The following is a 15931-nucleotide window of genomic DNA, read 5'->3' on the forward strand; positions in this document are numbered from 1 at the left end:
TGCACTCATGGCCATTTGTATCCATTTGTCCTTGTGCCAACATTGTTTTAAGTTTAACACAGGATATTTATAGATCAATCATGTCCTCTCTAACCACTAATGTTGTTGGGCAGAACCAGGCAATCCCTTTGAGTTTCCTATTGTTATGTAGGGTCTGCAGCCCCCTCCGAGCACCCTTAGCTACACTTGGTCCTGTCACAGTTCATCTTTCTCTAATAGAGATGAATAAAGCTGAGTGCAGCCTCCTCACAGGGCCCAGCAGTACTTGTTCTCCATCACCAATACTTCTCAGTCCCCTGTGGGAAATACTTGATTCATCTTCTCTCACATTTACCTTTCTCTATGGCCATGCTGTGCTGCCATTGCAAGGCAATCCTGTGACCATCCAAGGTGCCTGAGATGTTTTATTTTCCCAGAGAAACTCTGGCCCTTCAGCCTTACGTGCCAAACCTTACATTTGGCACAACTGAATTTCATCCTATTCCCATTGTTCCCACCCTTGAGGTCACACATTTTTTCCTGTTTGATAGGCTGGGGCCTCTCTGTATTGACAAGCGCTCGCATGTCTGTGTCATCAGGAAATATCACCACGCACTCCTCCCTCTTTTGTGTGACAGAAAAATATGGACTAAAAGCAGTCCCCAGGCAGCCCTCAGACAAATCCACCAGCTGCTACCTTTCAGATCTGCTTTCAGCTCATCTGGCTTTCACCTCCTACCCCACTGTGCCTCACCTATCTTGCAGAGATGGTTGAGGTTCTTCCGGAGGGAAAGATGGTGCAAGTCCGTAGGGCTTGCTGGACCCAACCAATGCTTTGGAAGTGGTTGTGTTCCCTTGGGATCATTGCAAAAGAGAGTCAGACAAGTTGCAAAGCTCTGAATTTCATAACAATGTCAAGCCAGGGAAATATAATACCCAGGGTAACTTGGGATGGAAGGGAATATTCGTCAACATCTGGTGGAGCATATGCAGTAATTCTGGTGGCACAGAGAGCTCTGTGTCCTCAAGAACCCTCTTGCATTACAACATGTTTGTATTGCTGCTCAGAGGGAAACTGAGCCCAGGTGGAGGGCAGAGACAAGGGCCAGGGGGCTGTTCCAGGGAAGAGGTGGGCAGAGTTCGAGGGTCCCAAATCTGTCACACAGTTCTAGCCTAGATCCCAGGCCTCTGTTTCACCTCAGATGAAGACCAGACAGCTTTGGTCATTTGTGGAGACGATTTAGAGGTGGTTTACATTGATGTAGCAATGCAGGAAGCAAAGGGATACTGATTTCTGGGAGCAACCAGCTCTTTGTGAGGCAGAAGATTATGGCCCAGCATCTCCTGAACCCTGTAGTTGCTAAGGCAAGCTCAGGAGGAAACTGGAAAAGATGAACCCCAGTACATTCCTGTCTCCAGGGAAGATCATGGGGTCCACCTTTGAACCAGCCAAGAGGTAAAGGCAAATCTTGGCCATACCAAGGTCAGCAACCAGCTTCAGTTGGGCTGAAGAAATCAGCTCCGGTGCTCAGGTGCTTCAGGGCTCCAAAGATGACTTTGAGAAAAGCCACCACTTATGGTGGACCCTGGTCAGAGGAAAGTCACAACTACTTGCTTTCAAAAGACTGACTTCTCAGAAAATTACAGCTGGTGCCTTCCAGAGGACCCAAAACTGTATTTCAGGCAATGCAGTGCCTGTGAGTACATCAGGCCTTGAAGTACTGCTGGAGCAGTGAGTAACAGAGAAACTGCCCAAGTGCCAGCGTAAGACTTTGAGCCAGCTGCAGAAACAAAGCCCTGAGTGTCTTTGCGTTCCAGAAAGTACAAGAAATGAGATACGTGTGAATATGCTCCACAAAGTTTGTCCTGGATCTTTGGAGAGAACACCTTATTAGAGCTGCTGGTAGCATTACACTGGCTCAGAAACAGTTTTTTTCACGTGTCTCTTGAAAATAAGGCCTTTCGAATTTTATTACAAAACATCCACTTGCATGGGACAAGCTGAGCACATGTGGCACCCGCTGCCATGAAGGTCCTTCATTTTATCCCTCTCATTAATGAAAAACGAGAGCAGAAGCCCTTGCCCTTCCCTCTGCTGCCCACAATGTCCTGGTGTAAAGCCACAGGCAGATTTCCTGGAACTTCTGTATATGGTTTAAGCCAGCATCCTGAGCCCTGTATGTGCATGGGGGTGTGTGAATGCATTCCTGTGAGCACAGACATAGAACAGACCTAATTGTTATCCTCAGCAAGAATATGGCTGAGAGGATTTGCCTCTGTTGAACCAGGTAGTGTTTAACACCTGGTGAAAAGATCTAACAGCCATAATATCTCATTAACGTACTTTGACAGACGATAACCTCTTCAAATATGCATGGGAGAGAGAGAGGACTGGCTTTGGAAAGGGCACAGAGCATTTGTAAACTGGTCATCCCTGGTTTTCACACTCCTTAACCCTGCTCAGGGAGATGCAAAGGTCTCTGGGCTGGTATGAAATACTCACCAGAGCGTGGTGATGTGTAGAGCAAGTTGCAGCACTTAGCTTTGCTTTTGTTCAGCATCTCAGCTTCTCACTTCTTACTTCTCCAGCCCAGTTTTGAAGGACTATCAGTTGTAGCCCCTAAGGATCCTCTGCAGGCCTCATGCAGAAATCTGATAATATATACCTTCCACCCCAAAGAGCCTGCCATAAGAGTAGAAGATGAGGCAGAAACAGTCAGATCATTACAGACAGCTTAAACACTGTTAAGTTATACAGGAGACCCCCAAAATGCCAGGGCCACTGGATTCAGGGAGCCACAGCTGGAGGTGAGGAGCCCCAGGCATGAGGCATTAGCAAAAGCTTTAGCAAAAGCAAAGGTCTAGGAATTTGAACTGGTGTAGGACAATCATTTTGGAAACTGCAAGGCGCCATTTCTTCCCAAGCTGATTTTTTTTTATATGCACAAATTTACTTAATGGTCAGAGGCAACGGAGTAAGGTGCATTGTTAAATACGTGGCCTCCAGGGGTGGAGTACCCTGACATAAAACAACTCCCGTTCTCTACTTCTTGTTACATCTGTCACCCCAGCCAGCTAAACTGAAATGCTCTGTACCTTGGTCTTACCCCTAGTGATGCCAAAAGAGCACATGGAGCACATGCAAAGAATACTGTGGGATGGATGGTTCCTCTGGAGGTCACCTGGAACAACCCAACTCTCACAGCAGAGCCTACAGACACTCAAAACACATGAACTGGCCTCAGAAGAGCCTGTCGAAAACAAGCCTCACCTCCAGATGACCTGAACTTTAAAAGTGGCTGTGGCAGAAGCCAGCGTGGATTGCATGTGTTGGACTCATTTCTAATTGGCCTTTTCTTTTATGCAAATGTGCTTTCAAGAGCACATTTGTTATTATCTGTTATTGTTATCTGTTGTCGATGGGCATGAGGTTTTGGAAATCACAGCTTGACTTTAAACCTTTTTTCAGGGAGAACCTTTCATCATTTCCTTTAATGGGGAGCCCTCCCTTTGGCCCAGTTTGGCCCAGCCTTTGTGCTGAGCTTTGGCTACTTGGCAGTGCTTGGCCCAGTTCTGCAGTCTGTGGCTTGCTGTGGGGTGAGGGAATCAGGGGAACAAGAAGCAAGGGTGAGACAGGGTCTTAGCTTCTCCTTAGCCCAGACTGGCTTGGAGAGTGGTGATCCTTTGGCTGGCTGTGGCACATTTGGGTCCCTCCCAACTCCAGCTGTCACACTGGGGGTGGCATCTCCAAGGGGACCCCTGCGTCAGCAGCATTTTGTGGAGTTGCTCCTTGGGCAAAGGGAGCCAAATGTCCCACAGTACTTGGGGCAATGAGGACAGCCCTGTTCAAGCCTTTGTTCCTTGATAATTCTGCTGCTCTGAATTTGTGTGCTGCAACCCTGCCTCTGGCACTTGGCCAGGGCGCTGATGCATGGGAGAAATATCAGTGTAAATGCGATTTTGTGGGAGTGAGCGCCCGTGCGTCTCTGGCAGCCCAACCACGCCAATCCCGCTCTAGTTCCAGGGCAAAGATAGCAGTGGGGAAAAAACATCCCAACTTTCTGGAGTCCCATGCAGTGCTGTGTGTCCTCAGCCCTTGGAGAAGCAGTAGGAAAGACTTTGTCACCACAAAGCTGCAGCCCAGACCTCGCCTTTTCCACGCCTGGCGTTGTGTGTGCTCTTTGACTTGTTGTCACCGTCACCCAGGCTGCGCTGCTTTCTGGCAAGGAGAGGAACAAGAGCAGGCAATGTTTTAGAGAGGATGGTGTCTGGCCATGGAAAAGCTGTGCAACATGACTCATTTTGTGTAAAGGACATGAAATTACTACTGCGTGCCACATGAGAGATGCTAGCTGGGCTCGAATCAAAAAACATCCTCATCCAGGAAGGGTATTCAAGCATGTGCTTAATTTAAGAACATACTTAATCAGGGCCTTTGGGCATAAAAGGGTAATGATTATTCTTGTGTTGCTGGGAAAATCCAAGTGACATCCGGAAGATGTATTACTTGAGAAAATTTAGTGTTATTTCAGTGTCCTCATTTAATCTTTCAATTTCCAAAAATGTAATTCTTTTAATTTGTCATTGCTATGAGTTCCTTCACAGCTGTTTTACACTCAATTGTTAATGCCAAGTGGAATCAGCAAACACAATCTGGTTCAGATAATAAGTATGGAAGATCAATCCTGCATCCATCTCTTTTCTTCATCCCCATTAAACTTCCCAGCATGTAAGATATCTGAGTTTGACTTTGCAGGGACAGTTAGCCACAGCAAAAGAACCTCTGGTACACACTGTTTAATAATTTAAAATCAGCAATATCCCTGCCCAGAATTTTTTCAATGTATTTGACCCCCAATTTTCTCTCTAAATAGCCATGAATTGCTGCAGAAATTAGAAATGGGGGGATTCTAAGATGGATAGGCCTTTAAGTGTGCAAGGAGCCAAGGAGAGGCTCCCTGTCTCAGTGTGACCCAGGTACATGGCAACTAATGTCTTTGTTTTCCTTGGAAAAACCGTGTGACACAGCTACTCCAGACCCAGCAGCTGGGAGAAGGCAACTCTGCTCTATGTTGACCACATGTCACGGTTTCATACCCAAACCTTTCTGTCACTGCACAGAAAATGTCCCCTGAGCTGGCCTAGACTTCTCCTGCCCCAAGGTATCTGGGCACCAGCTGGAATTTTCAAAAGGGGTGCGGGGATCTGGGACCCGAGGGGACATCCCACATATGCCCTGTAGGAGGTATTCTGCCTGCTGCCCTTGGCATGGCCTCATTTTTTGTTACTTGCTGTACAGTAAAGATATTTAGGCACCTGTTTTACCAGAGATTCTCTAGCCCAGAAATAAACAAGGGTTGTTATTTGCCGTAGAGTAAGTTCTTGTTAATTTTATTGACCTTGGGTTAAATCCTGTTCATCCTCTTCAGGCAATTGTTCCCACTGAAACCAATATGAATGTCGGCACGAATAAAGCGGTTGGATTTTGGCCCCTTTGAGAAGACAGCAATCATAAATCCAGCTGCCAGCACAAATCCAGGTGCTAAACCAGGGATTTTCCTGGGGGGAAATCTACAGTAAAGATCCTTGGGATAGAACTAGGGATGGGCATAAAGGAAAAGAAAATTCTAACTTAATTTTACTCTAATTATTATTAGGATAGATGTCGAACTGGCCATCATTTAAACATGCCTTCAGCTTTGCCACTGCTTACTGGTCTGACCTTGGTGATGATCCTTGAACACCCTGTCCTCTCAAAGCTGTGGTTAAATATAACTCTGTGTGGCTTTGAGAGGCAAGATACACCCGTCAGTGCAATTTATTATAAGGATATTTTAAAAAGTGAATGATAGCAACAAAACATCTTAGTGGGAAACTGTGAAAACATGGTACTCTACACAACACGACTAGAGAAGGAAGATTTTTTTTTCAATTTTTTTTCACCTCTTGTTTATTTTCCTCTTCCTTTTTTGAACAATGTATCTTAATCTCTATGGATGTAGCACGAGAATTTTGTGTGCAGAAAGCATCTGAAAGCACTTTGTTTCTAGTTCTCTTTCATGCATTTGGTGTTATAAATAACCAAAGAGGATATTGCTTAATCCATAAAACAAAGTGACATCATAATTTATTAATACAGAAGACACAGTTCATTGCTGTTAAATGCCATAAAGAGCTGGAAATGGAGTGGTTTCTCAGAAGGCAGTGCCAGTGTGTCAGAGGAAATATTTCCTCAATGCTATACCAGCATGTGTAAGATCCTCTCTGAGTACCTCACCATTTTGGCCAATCCCAGCGGAGCTGCTCTGCCACGTCCAAAGGCAATTTTGGTGGGGATTTCTCCAGTCTCTGATGTCTTCTTTCCACCTGCCCCACTCCTCCCAACACTTTGCTACTGCTGTCTGCTTCTATGGAAAAGGAAAAAAACTGCAACAGCCCCTGCTGGGGACAGAGCTGGCTGGACCATTTAAGGTTCTCTCATTGGTGTCTGTGGGGCAGCAGCAGAAGTCCATGTGTCCTCAGGGTGTCCCCGTGCCAGCGGGGACACGAAGCTGCACGCACGGAGGAGCGATGCCATACATCAGGCTGTACACACTCGGCCCTGGGCCAGCAAAGCATTTAAGCACCTGTTTACCCCTAAGCTTTTGAGTAATTCCTCTGGCCTGAGCTAAGCACAAGCTTCCTGCAGCCTCCCTGCTTCCCTTGGTCTTCCCTTGCAGGATTTGTGCACTGTGGCCTGGCTAACTCAGGGATGCCAGCACAGCACGGCACCACTCAGCACCCACCTCTTCTTGCTCCCTCCTCTTCACAGAGCCAGAATTCAGTCTCTGCAGACCCCAGTCCTGCTGGGAACTCAATGGGTGAGCCCCTCCTGTGTCTGAGAGGCTCTGCCAGAGCTCCCAGCGCTGGATTCAGCCCCAGAGTGATTTTTGAGTATTTCAGGAGAAATTGCACCACTTCTGTTGCTGTGCTGTCTCCAAGCACCAGCCTGAGCTCACACATGGACGAAATGCAGTGACCACATGTCCACAGTAAGACATCCCTCTGTCTTTTAGGTAACATAAACAATCTTTCTGGTATGGATAACTTGCAGCCCTGGAAACACACTCAGCAGATGTTTACTCCACGCCCTACCACTGCCTGCCCAGAAGCACCAGTCCTCACTGCTGGTCCCTGTCTGCTTCATCATAAAACATGTCTAGCTGTGCTTTTGCAACTTTTGGGAAGAGACAGGATCCCTTTTGGCTCCCCAGGACATTAACTTGTATTTTCATTTGTACTTACTTCGTACTTTCCATACATGCAATCAACTCCCTCCCCCTGGGATGCACCTGTTTAAAGTGGTTCAGCGGGCGTGTGGAATGGGCATGGTGCTGTGTGGGTGCCCCCAGCCAGGCTCTGCCTGCCGGTAACCCCCAGGGGAGCCACGGTGCCATGAGCTCCTTCCTGCCTGCGCCCTGCACAGGCACTGCAGCGTTCCCGGCTCCCTGGCGAGGCACATTTCCCTGCTGTTCACTAGCCGGCAGTGCGGAATTCCTGCCCTCCATTTGCCCGTGCGGTCCCAAGCCCCAAAAGTGCGCTCCCACCTGCGGAGCCGTGACAGCGCGCACGCCCAGCCCCGTGCGTGCCCAGCCGGCGCCTACACGTTGGCAGTGCGCTACCCCCCTTGCATCCCCCCCCTTCTCCGGGCTACATGTGGCATTTCGAAGCTCTGACAATCTGCTTCCAAATGTTTTCCATATTTGTTCAGCCTCCTTGATTCAAATACCAGGAACAACTCAGCCGGCACAAAGCGAAGCTTTGGGGGGCAGAAAACTCACACCCCCATCGGCGTGCGCACACATACACGCACGTGAAAGCCCAAAGCCCGCCGGCATGGGAAAGGAGGAGAAGAAAGCCCGGCACGGCACGTCCCCGAATACCCAGAGCCAGACAGGGAAGGCACCCGGAGGACAGAAAAGCACCGGCTCGATGCAGGAGTCCGCGATGAAGAAGCAGAAGAAAGCCAAGGGAGATCCCAAAACTGGCCAGGAGGAGGAATCCCACACTTGTTGTGGCTGCCGTTTCCCGCTGCTGTTTGCGTTGCTGCAGCTGGCGTTAGGCACCTCTGTAACAGTGTTGGGCTTCCTTATGGCAGGCATCAGTTCTTCTCTGCTAGTCAGAGACACTCCATATTGGGCTGGGATAATTGTAAGCATAAAGTCTGTTTCTCCATAAAGTGCCTTTGCCAGCATTAATGCAAGCTGCATGACGCTCCACTTTAGACTAACCAACTGCATGCACAACACCATTTGAGTTATGCTAACTATAAATATTCCTGGGATTAAGTGTCTGGCTATACTTTCCCAAGGAAAACTGCTCCTGCAGAATAACACAACCTTTCGTATTCTTCCCTGCAGTATCCAACAGACCTGAAATAAAATACAGGGTTGCTGTTCACTGGATGTATGTATTAGCTTGTGCTTTGCAGTGAACTCCTGCCTGGTGATGCTGAAAAAAATAAGTTAATTTCTTATGCTGCCTACCCTCCTCGCCCACCAAACCACAGCCATCAGGTTTTGAAAGTGAGAGCATAACTCTGTAACTCTCAACTTTTAGCTGGGCGAGGAGAGCAATGTCTGTCTCCGGAGCTTCCTCGCTGTGCTGTGCTGGAGAACCGCTGGGATTTAACCCTCTTCCCACTGCTGCTCCTGACTGCACGTGGCCATGGGGAAGGGGATGGCACTGGTGGACGTGGCAGGGACAGGGAGCCCTTCCCAGGGCCTGCTGGTGGCTCCTGCCAAGTCACTTTGGAGTGACACGCCAGCCTCGCCGCGTGGGCTGGGGGAACTGGGCAGAGGGCAGCGTCCTGCTGGGTGTGAATCAGAGGCATCCCTGCTGGGGAAGCCTGGGTGGTTCCCCAGCAACAGCCACCTCTGCAGAGATGGGGACAGGGTGTGTGGAGCCATCCGTAGTGTGACTCTGCTGGCTGTGGGCTTGGGGACATGAAGTTTGCCTCTGGAGGGATAGGGTCGGTGATTATGAGCCTGGGATAGGCCATGGATATAATGCAGCATGCAGGTTTCTTCCCTAGGCAACAGGTTTCAGGAAAATATGTCCTGAAAATATGCCCTGATGTGTTAGCACAGTCCTGGGAGTTGTCAGATCGTAAGAATTCCCAGCAAATAATTTCATTTTTAGGTACTTGGAGTAAAGATTTCTCAAAGTCCTGAACAGCTATGGGAGCATCTTCTGTAAATGTAATTTATGGTTGGAAGATTATCTGAGCGTCTGAACTGATTGGGATTTTCTGTGTTAATCCTGCTGGGCATCCCTTCAGAGGGTGGAAGGAGCAGGGCCTGAGCTCCCAGAGGAAGAGCTCCTCTGACTCATCTTTTCATGTTTCTCTTCTGACTGAAGAGGTATCCAAGAGTTTAGTGGTGTTTTGTGGAGCAAGAGCCTGCCCTTGCTTGTAAGAGGAATTTCCTCCTGGGAAGTTTTGGCTGTTACAAACCAGAGGGGAATACAGATGACAAAATAGCAATATGTGACATGTTCACTCCTCCTGTTTATTTTGAGGATTCTGGAGGTCAGTTATGTCTTTTCCAGACAGCACTGTTGCTATCACAGGTTTAAAATAGCTTTTTCACTGGAAAAAGGTGGGGCAAGATTGAGCTGGACTGAACTCATGTACAGCCAGAGATATGAGAAAAGCCATGAAGCAGCCCCTGGCCCATGTGAATGTCATCAGTGCCCCAGAAGCATTCATCTGAGACATCCACAAATGGCTGGCCTCCCTTGGGGAGGCCTGAAACCCCACCAAAGTTGCTGCTTTCTGAAAACAGAGCTCTAACCCCTGTTGTTTTTAGCAGCAGCTGCCAGCAGTAGTGACATTTAGATGCCCACACGAGGCCAAGCTCAGTCACTTTCAGAGCTCCCCCCTGAAAACCAGGAATAATTCTCCATGTGTGTTCCTGAGCTAATTCCCGACTCGGAGCAAGACTCAGCTCTCAGCTGTAGTTAGTGGCCATGTTCTGCACTCAGCAGCCAGGGTAATCCCTGGGGAAACATTTCCTGGGGAAACATTTCCTGGGACTGTGGGAGTTTTGGTTCGTGTTGCAGGGTGCCCTGGCTGTCAGGAGGAGCAGTGCAGACTGTGGGCTGCCCCTGGGGAAGGGTGACTGCACCTAGGCTCTGAGTCAGATGGTGACTCTCACCTGGGGGACTCTGCTGAGATGTTGAGTCACCAGCACACTCCAGTGTGGTTTGATTCCTTTCCGGCTCAAATTGGCTTTTGGTGCCCCTCTGTTTACCCTCAGGGTGATGACAGGGACTGTTTGCTGTGGGGGCACGTGGCCAAACAGGCTCCTGGGCAACCACACTGCTCTTCTGTGACCTCAGCCCAAAGCAGAAGGGAAGGAGGGATCTGGCACCAGGTCAGAGGGAAGTGAAAAGGAAACTGGTGCTAGAAAGGAGAGGGTGAAGAGGTGGGGCAGCCCCAGACCTTCCAGCAGCATAGCCTGTGTGGAGCACTGGCTGTGGTGCCACGGGCACGGTGCAAAACACATCTGAGGGGCAAAATGCAGCAGGTGCCACACCGTGCTGCATCTACATTGCTCCTGTGCTCTGGTGTCTCCATGGAGGGACTTGGTGCCCACTGGGACATCAGGTGGAGATAGCCAGAAGCTGCTGAGCTGGAAATTCCAGGTGTGCAGTCACAGGGTGCTGCTGGTGAGCTGTGGTGGGGACTGTGCCAAGGACTGGCCTCTGGAGATCTGGGGAAAACTGGTCCACGAAGGAGAACCCTTGGTTAGGACCTGCATATGGCTGGAAGTCCTGTGGGCTGCTTTTTGGGCTGCATGGAAGGTGTTAGATAGGGGATGGATGACCCATGTACTGCTCGAGAACAAACCTCATGGCATAAATTGACTTCCCAAAACTCATACATTCACACAGAAATGAGCAACAGGACAGAAAGTTGTGGTGTAGAATACCAGAGCATATTTGTCTTAGTAGCATCCCACTCAAGTGCTCTTTTTAAAGGACTTGATTAGTATTCTGAATCAAGAACTTAAAAAATCTATTATTGAGACCTTTTCAGCAACAGCAGATATAATGGGTGAAGCTTATTCCTGGTGTTACTCCTTTGGAATTACACCAGGCTGGATTTGACCCCACGGCTGTTAATGCAGGATGACAGAAAAATGAATGAAAATTGCTAATGTGTTAAATAGACCCTGATTGATTGAAAGCTGTTTTTTTTTTTTCTTTATTAGTGGCAAAATGGTGACACCATTCCTTGCTGAAAATCAAGTGCTTCAGTGCATTACCATGAATGGAAAGGAACTGTTTTTTGAGGAGCATCCAGTGGAGAATGCTAGTGAGGAAAACCAGGCAAGGCAGTCTTAAATTAAATGGGAATTCAGACTTCCCATTTCAGAAATCAGAATTAAATGGGTTCAAAACCTGACTGTGTAGGTTTGTGAGGCTGGAGCAGGCCAGGGATTGGGTTCACCATCCTGGGGAATAAATGTGGCCAGTGATCCTCTGACAGGGAGTGGAGGAGGGCTCCAAGCCTGCAGGGCTCCCTTCACAGAGCATTGGCCCTTCCCTCATGAGCCCCTGGAGAAGGAAACTATGCAACTTGCATTGCACCAAAAGCATTTCACCATGAAAACCAGTCCAAAAATGAGTGGGGAGTGGGGCATGGGTCAGAAACCAAAGGAAAATTTTATGGACAGAAACCATGAAGCCCACGGGATTTATCACTTCTGCTTTGGCTTCAGCAACCTATTCCCTGTAAAAAGCCTCTCCCCCTTTGCTAAGGACAGGCAGTAAAAGCACTGAGGGCAGCATTTGTTTCACTTGCCTGGGGCCAGTCACAGTGAAGGTGCCTGTGAGACCTGTCCTGAGCTCCCCAAACTTCAGGCTGGACACCCTGGCAGTCTCTTCCTTCTTGCTGCTTTGCAGGAGCTTGGACAAACTTCACAAATCCACTCATGAGTGCAGAGCTTTATTTTTTCCTGTGTCTTGCCACTGGCTTGGTGCATAGCTTTGGGCAAGTTACTTAACCTTGCTAAGACTTTGTTATTTCCCCCGCAAAGTGGGGTTAATAGTGGCCATCCGTCACCCCTTGCTTTGAGATCCTAGGATGAAAAGTGTTGCAGAGACAGTAGATATTAATGGTATCCTTTTCATTCTTTTTCATTAGCTTGTGGCCTTTTGACATCCAGAAGAAGTAACGATGTATTTCTCCTTGAAAAACCTACTTTAGATTATTTCCATTGTGATCAAAAGTGGAGAGTATCAGAGTTTTCATGGGCATGCTCCCTTTACAGCCCTGTTTTGCAGACTCAGGGAGTTAAGAAAGTTACAGAAGTGCTCATCAGAAATTATTATCCAGGGTGTTTATTATTTCTGCCAGGAAGTTATTTTAAATGTATATGTTTAGATGGTCATAAAATTAGGACTTTTAAATACGTTTTTAAAAATCTGATTCACGAGCAGCTCAAGGCAGCAACCGTGGCTCCAGCTGTCACTGATTTTATTGCAAAAAGCATCCCAAAAGATCTGCCATGGGCTGAGCCCTCAGCCCAGAAGCTCTGACACTTCTCCCAGCTCCAGCCCTTTTCCATCTCCCCAGGTGTTCCCCAGGCCAGGTCCCTGAGCTTTACTCAAGGGGTGGCTGTGGCTTGTGGCTTTTTGGCATCAGCGCTCAAGCATTGGCTTCTCTGCCCTGGTGGAGGTGAGGCTGATGTGGGCCTGTGTGGTGCAAAAGGCAGGCAGACTTTGAACTGAAAAAGCAGCTTAATCAACCTTAATTTACCTGGAATCAGAAATGTTTATGTCTCTGTAACTTTTGCTTGTTTTTAGGGAAACCATTTTCAATTGCTAATAAAAGGTGACTCTTAAAACCTGGTGCCATCAAATTAGCCACCAAAAAGCCATGCAGGCATCCATATTTTTTTGGTACAGGCTAGCTTTAGTTAGCCATGGGTAAACATCAGAAGGTTCAAGGGAGGACTGCCTTGAAGAAGAGGCCAGTGCTTGTTTTGAGCCGTGTGTAGCACCAGAGCAGGATTCTTCAGAACCCTCTGCCATTAAATCTCATCCTCTTCCAAGAGTAACTATGCATTGATTAACTGGAATTCACACTTTTGTTTTGCTCAGGTGTGGAGTGGAAAACTTTGACGGGGAGACATGTTCAAATGTTCTAAAGGAATGGTTTGAGAAGGTAACTGCACACTGAGGTGTGTCTGATACCCGGCCAGGGCTGGTCGAATCCTGGACCCATCTGTGGCTTAGCCCACAGTTTGACTGCAGAAGTCCTGGCTGGAATTTGTGCAAAAAGCCTAGGTAAAATTTGGAGAGGGACATCAAACAGGTTTCCCCAGCCCAGGTAGCTTCATGACTATGGAGATGGTGGCTTTCACAGTCACAGACACATCCCAAACCATGAGTGGTGTTCATGAGTACTCTCAGCCATGCTGCATTTCTCAGGCTCTCAGGCTGAAAATCGGCTCTGTGAACTCTTTTTTTTTTTTTTTTTTTTTTTTTTTTTTAATCTCTCAGGCATTTGTTCAGCCAGGACTATATTTCTGGTTTAACAGCAGCAATGGACCACTGCTGCAGCTCCTGGCTGTGTAAGCAATCGTAGCCTTTGCTGGGGGAATGAAATCTTACCTTAGCACAAGTGATGAGCAACTGACCTAAACAGCAAAGATTATTATGGAAAAATAGCATTTCATTTGATTGTGGATGCTCTTGTAGGGTTTTGATGACTTTACAGGGTTTAAGAGAGAATTGTGGACCTGCCAGGGGGTGTTATTGCATGGCTTGAAGGGACCTGTAGTAAAGACATTATTTTATTCTGTAGGTGGGGCAGGGATGGGCAGTTATTGTGGGATTTATGGCTGTTAAAAGAATGATTTCCTAGATGATGATGATAGCCTTTGCCTGCAACCACAATATACATGTTTGTCATTATTATTATTATAGCTATTATTTCTGGGAGTAACCTATATGCAACTAAACTGTCCTTAAATTTAACAAGAACTCTGTAAGGGATAAAAAAAAATTAGAGCACCGTACCTGTGTGCTGCAGACTGGCTTCTTTCACATGTGACAGTGAGACCCAGGCTGACCTGAGGCTGATGAAAGCTGACAGTGAAAGCTGCCTGCAGCACCCACTTTCATCACAGCTTCCTCAAACCTCATAAAGCAAATGAACTTCAGTGCTGCTGTCTGCAACAGCCTGTAGAGATGTCTGGCACCAGAGGTGATCCAGGTTTATAATGGCAAAGCCAACAGGGACAGGCTCTTTCCTGCATCAAAATCTGTGTCCAGTGGGAGTGTTAGATTTGGTGGATAAAGCAGCTTCTCCAAAGGTATAGATAGGAGCTAAGCCTTGCTGTATCTGATAAGGTGGGAGAACCATCAGCCAAGCATCACCTGTGAAGGCGAGCCAGAAACTCCAGAGACAGCTGCAAGAGATCATTCTTTACCTGTGTCCCTAAAAACAGAAAGATCCCCAGTGTCTCCAAGTGAGCAACTACAAAATAACTTGTCCATAATGGAAGTGTCTTCCTAATTCTATTAATGGCAATTTTCCTCCTGAAGTTTGAGTTTACATTCTTATTAAACAGGAAGAGTCCTCCTGTGGGTCTCAGCAGTGCTATGTGGCATTGCAAGGTGTACCTGGGAGAGATTTTTGTCCTGCAGTGTGTTTGCTTTCTGCCCCTAAAATATGGGGCAGGAGGTTCTCACTAACGAAGCCCCCATACAAAGAGCTATACTGTGTCTTTGTGTTTGCAGCATTTGCCTTGTGATGTGGCACAGACTCAAGATGCTCCTTAGAGCCAGGTTTTTGTCTCCTGCCTTCATTTCTTGTAGATGTTCCCAACCCTCCTGCTTTACCAGCCAAGGTTTTCAAGATGCTCTGGGTAGGAGGTAGTTCGCTAGAGAAAACCACCTATTCTACATTTGGGCTAAAATTGTAGCAATAACAAAAGGAAAACCAGTTTCACATGCATACAAGGGAGAGATGGAGACAGATTAGAGCAATCTGTGGTTTTGAAATCTGTCAGAATAAAGCAAGCCACATGAGTATGTCAGCGTGCAAAAATAATGAGTGCAAACCACAGCGGAAATTTGTGCCCTGCGTGTTCATATTTCCCCTGATTACACCCAACCTTCCTCATCCCTGCCACGTGGTGTCCTTGTGCTCCTCGTACACCTTGTGCTGAATCCTTGCAGGAGCAGATGGGATAACATGACAACAGGTTCCTGCCCTCTTTGGGGTGGGAGCAAGCTGGAAAATTTCTCCTTCTATTTTGATTGTTATTGCTTAAAAAAACAGTAATTCGTAAGTTACTTTTCAGCCCTGAGGTGTTCTTGCCCAATGGGAGGAATGTCCACTGCTTCCCCCAAAAAAGAAATATTATTAAAAATTTTGTACAGCCTAAATATTTAAGTTCTTCAGCCAGTGTTAGTAAATATCTGTTCTCCTGGATTGTGAACTGGGGGGATTTCACAGGGTGTGCCTTAAGCAAAATGAAATCTCTACCTTTCCTAAATACTTCTGTATCACATTTGGGTCTTTTTCTAGGCAGCGCTTTCCAAAATTAAATTCTTCCCTTGGATAACCTTTCACGTCACTACCTATTCAGCAAGGGGTGTGTTAGTCCATATGGAAATTTTGAAGTAGGATCTTGAAATAAACTCGAGTTGAAATATGCACAGAAATGCAAATTCCTGGATTTCTGGGTAACAGTTGACCAGAGCTGATCTAATTAAGTGCCATCCTGCAGGTCTCAGAGAATCTGTTTTATTTGTGTAACAAATGCACATCGATTGGTAGCAAGCACGTGCTGAAGTGGGTTCAATTGCATTTTATGTTGTGTGCTCAGTCAATAAGGCATGGGAAATGTGTGCTTCACACTGGGATGTGGCAGTGGCTGCTGCAGCACCAGGA

General features: G+C 47.3%; 1 protein-coding gene across 6 annotated transcripts in view; it reads left to right on the forward strand.

The window, feature by feature from the left end:
* SSPN (sarcospan) overlaps positions 1–15931 on the forward strand; it is a 33544-nt gene that overhangs the window by 6459 nt on the left and 11154 nt on the right. For 4 of the 6 annotated variants that reach the window (XM_053978493.1, XM_053978495.1, XM_053978494.1 and 1 more), the window contains 2 exons: positions 5409–5518; positions 7730–8169. In XM_053978493.1, coding sequence (XP_053834468.1) covers positions 5437–5518; positions 7730–8169 — 522 coding nt within the window. In that variant the 5' untranslated portion in view covers positions 5409–5436. Of the gene's footprint in view, positions 1–5007; positions 5142–5408; positions 5519–7729; positions 8170–15931 lie in introns of all 6 variants that reach the window. The other 2 variants (XM_053978497.1, XM_053978498.1) reach the window with 2 other exon arrangements.

This window comes from Vidua macroura, chromosome 5 (genome assembly GCF_024509145.1).
Source record: "Vidua macroura isolate BioBank_ID:100142 chromosome 5, ASM2450914v1, whole genome shotgun sequence".
Classification (NCBI taxonomy): Eukaryota; Metazoa; Chordata; class Aves; order Passeriformes; family Viduidae; genus Vidua; species Vidua macroura.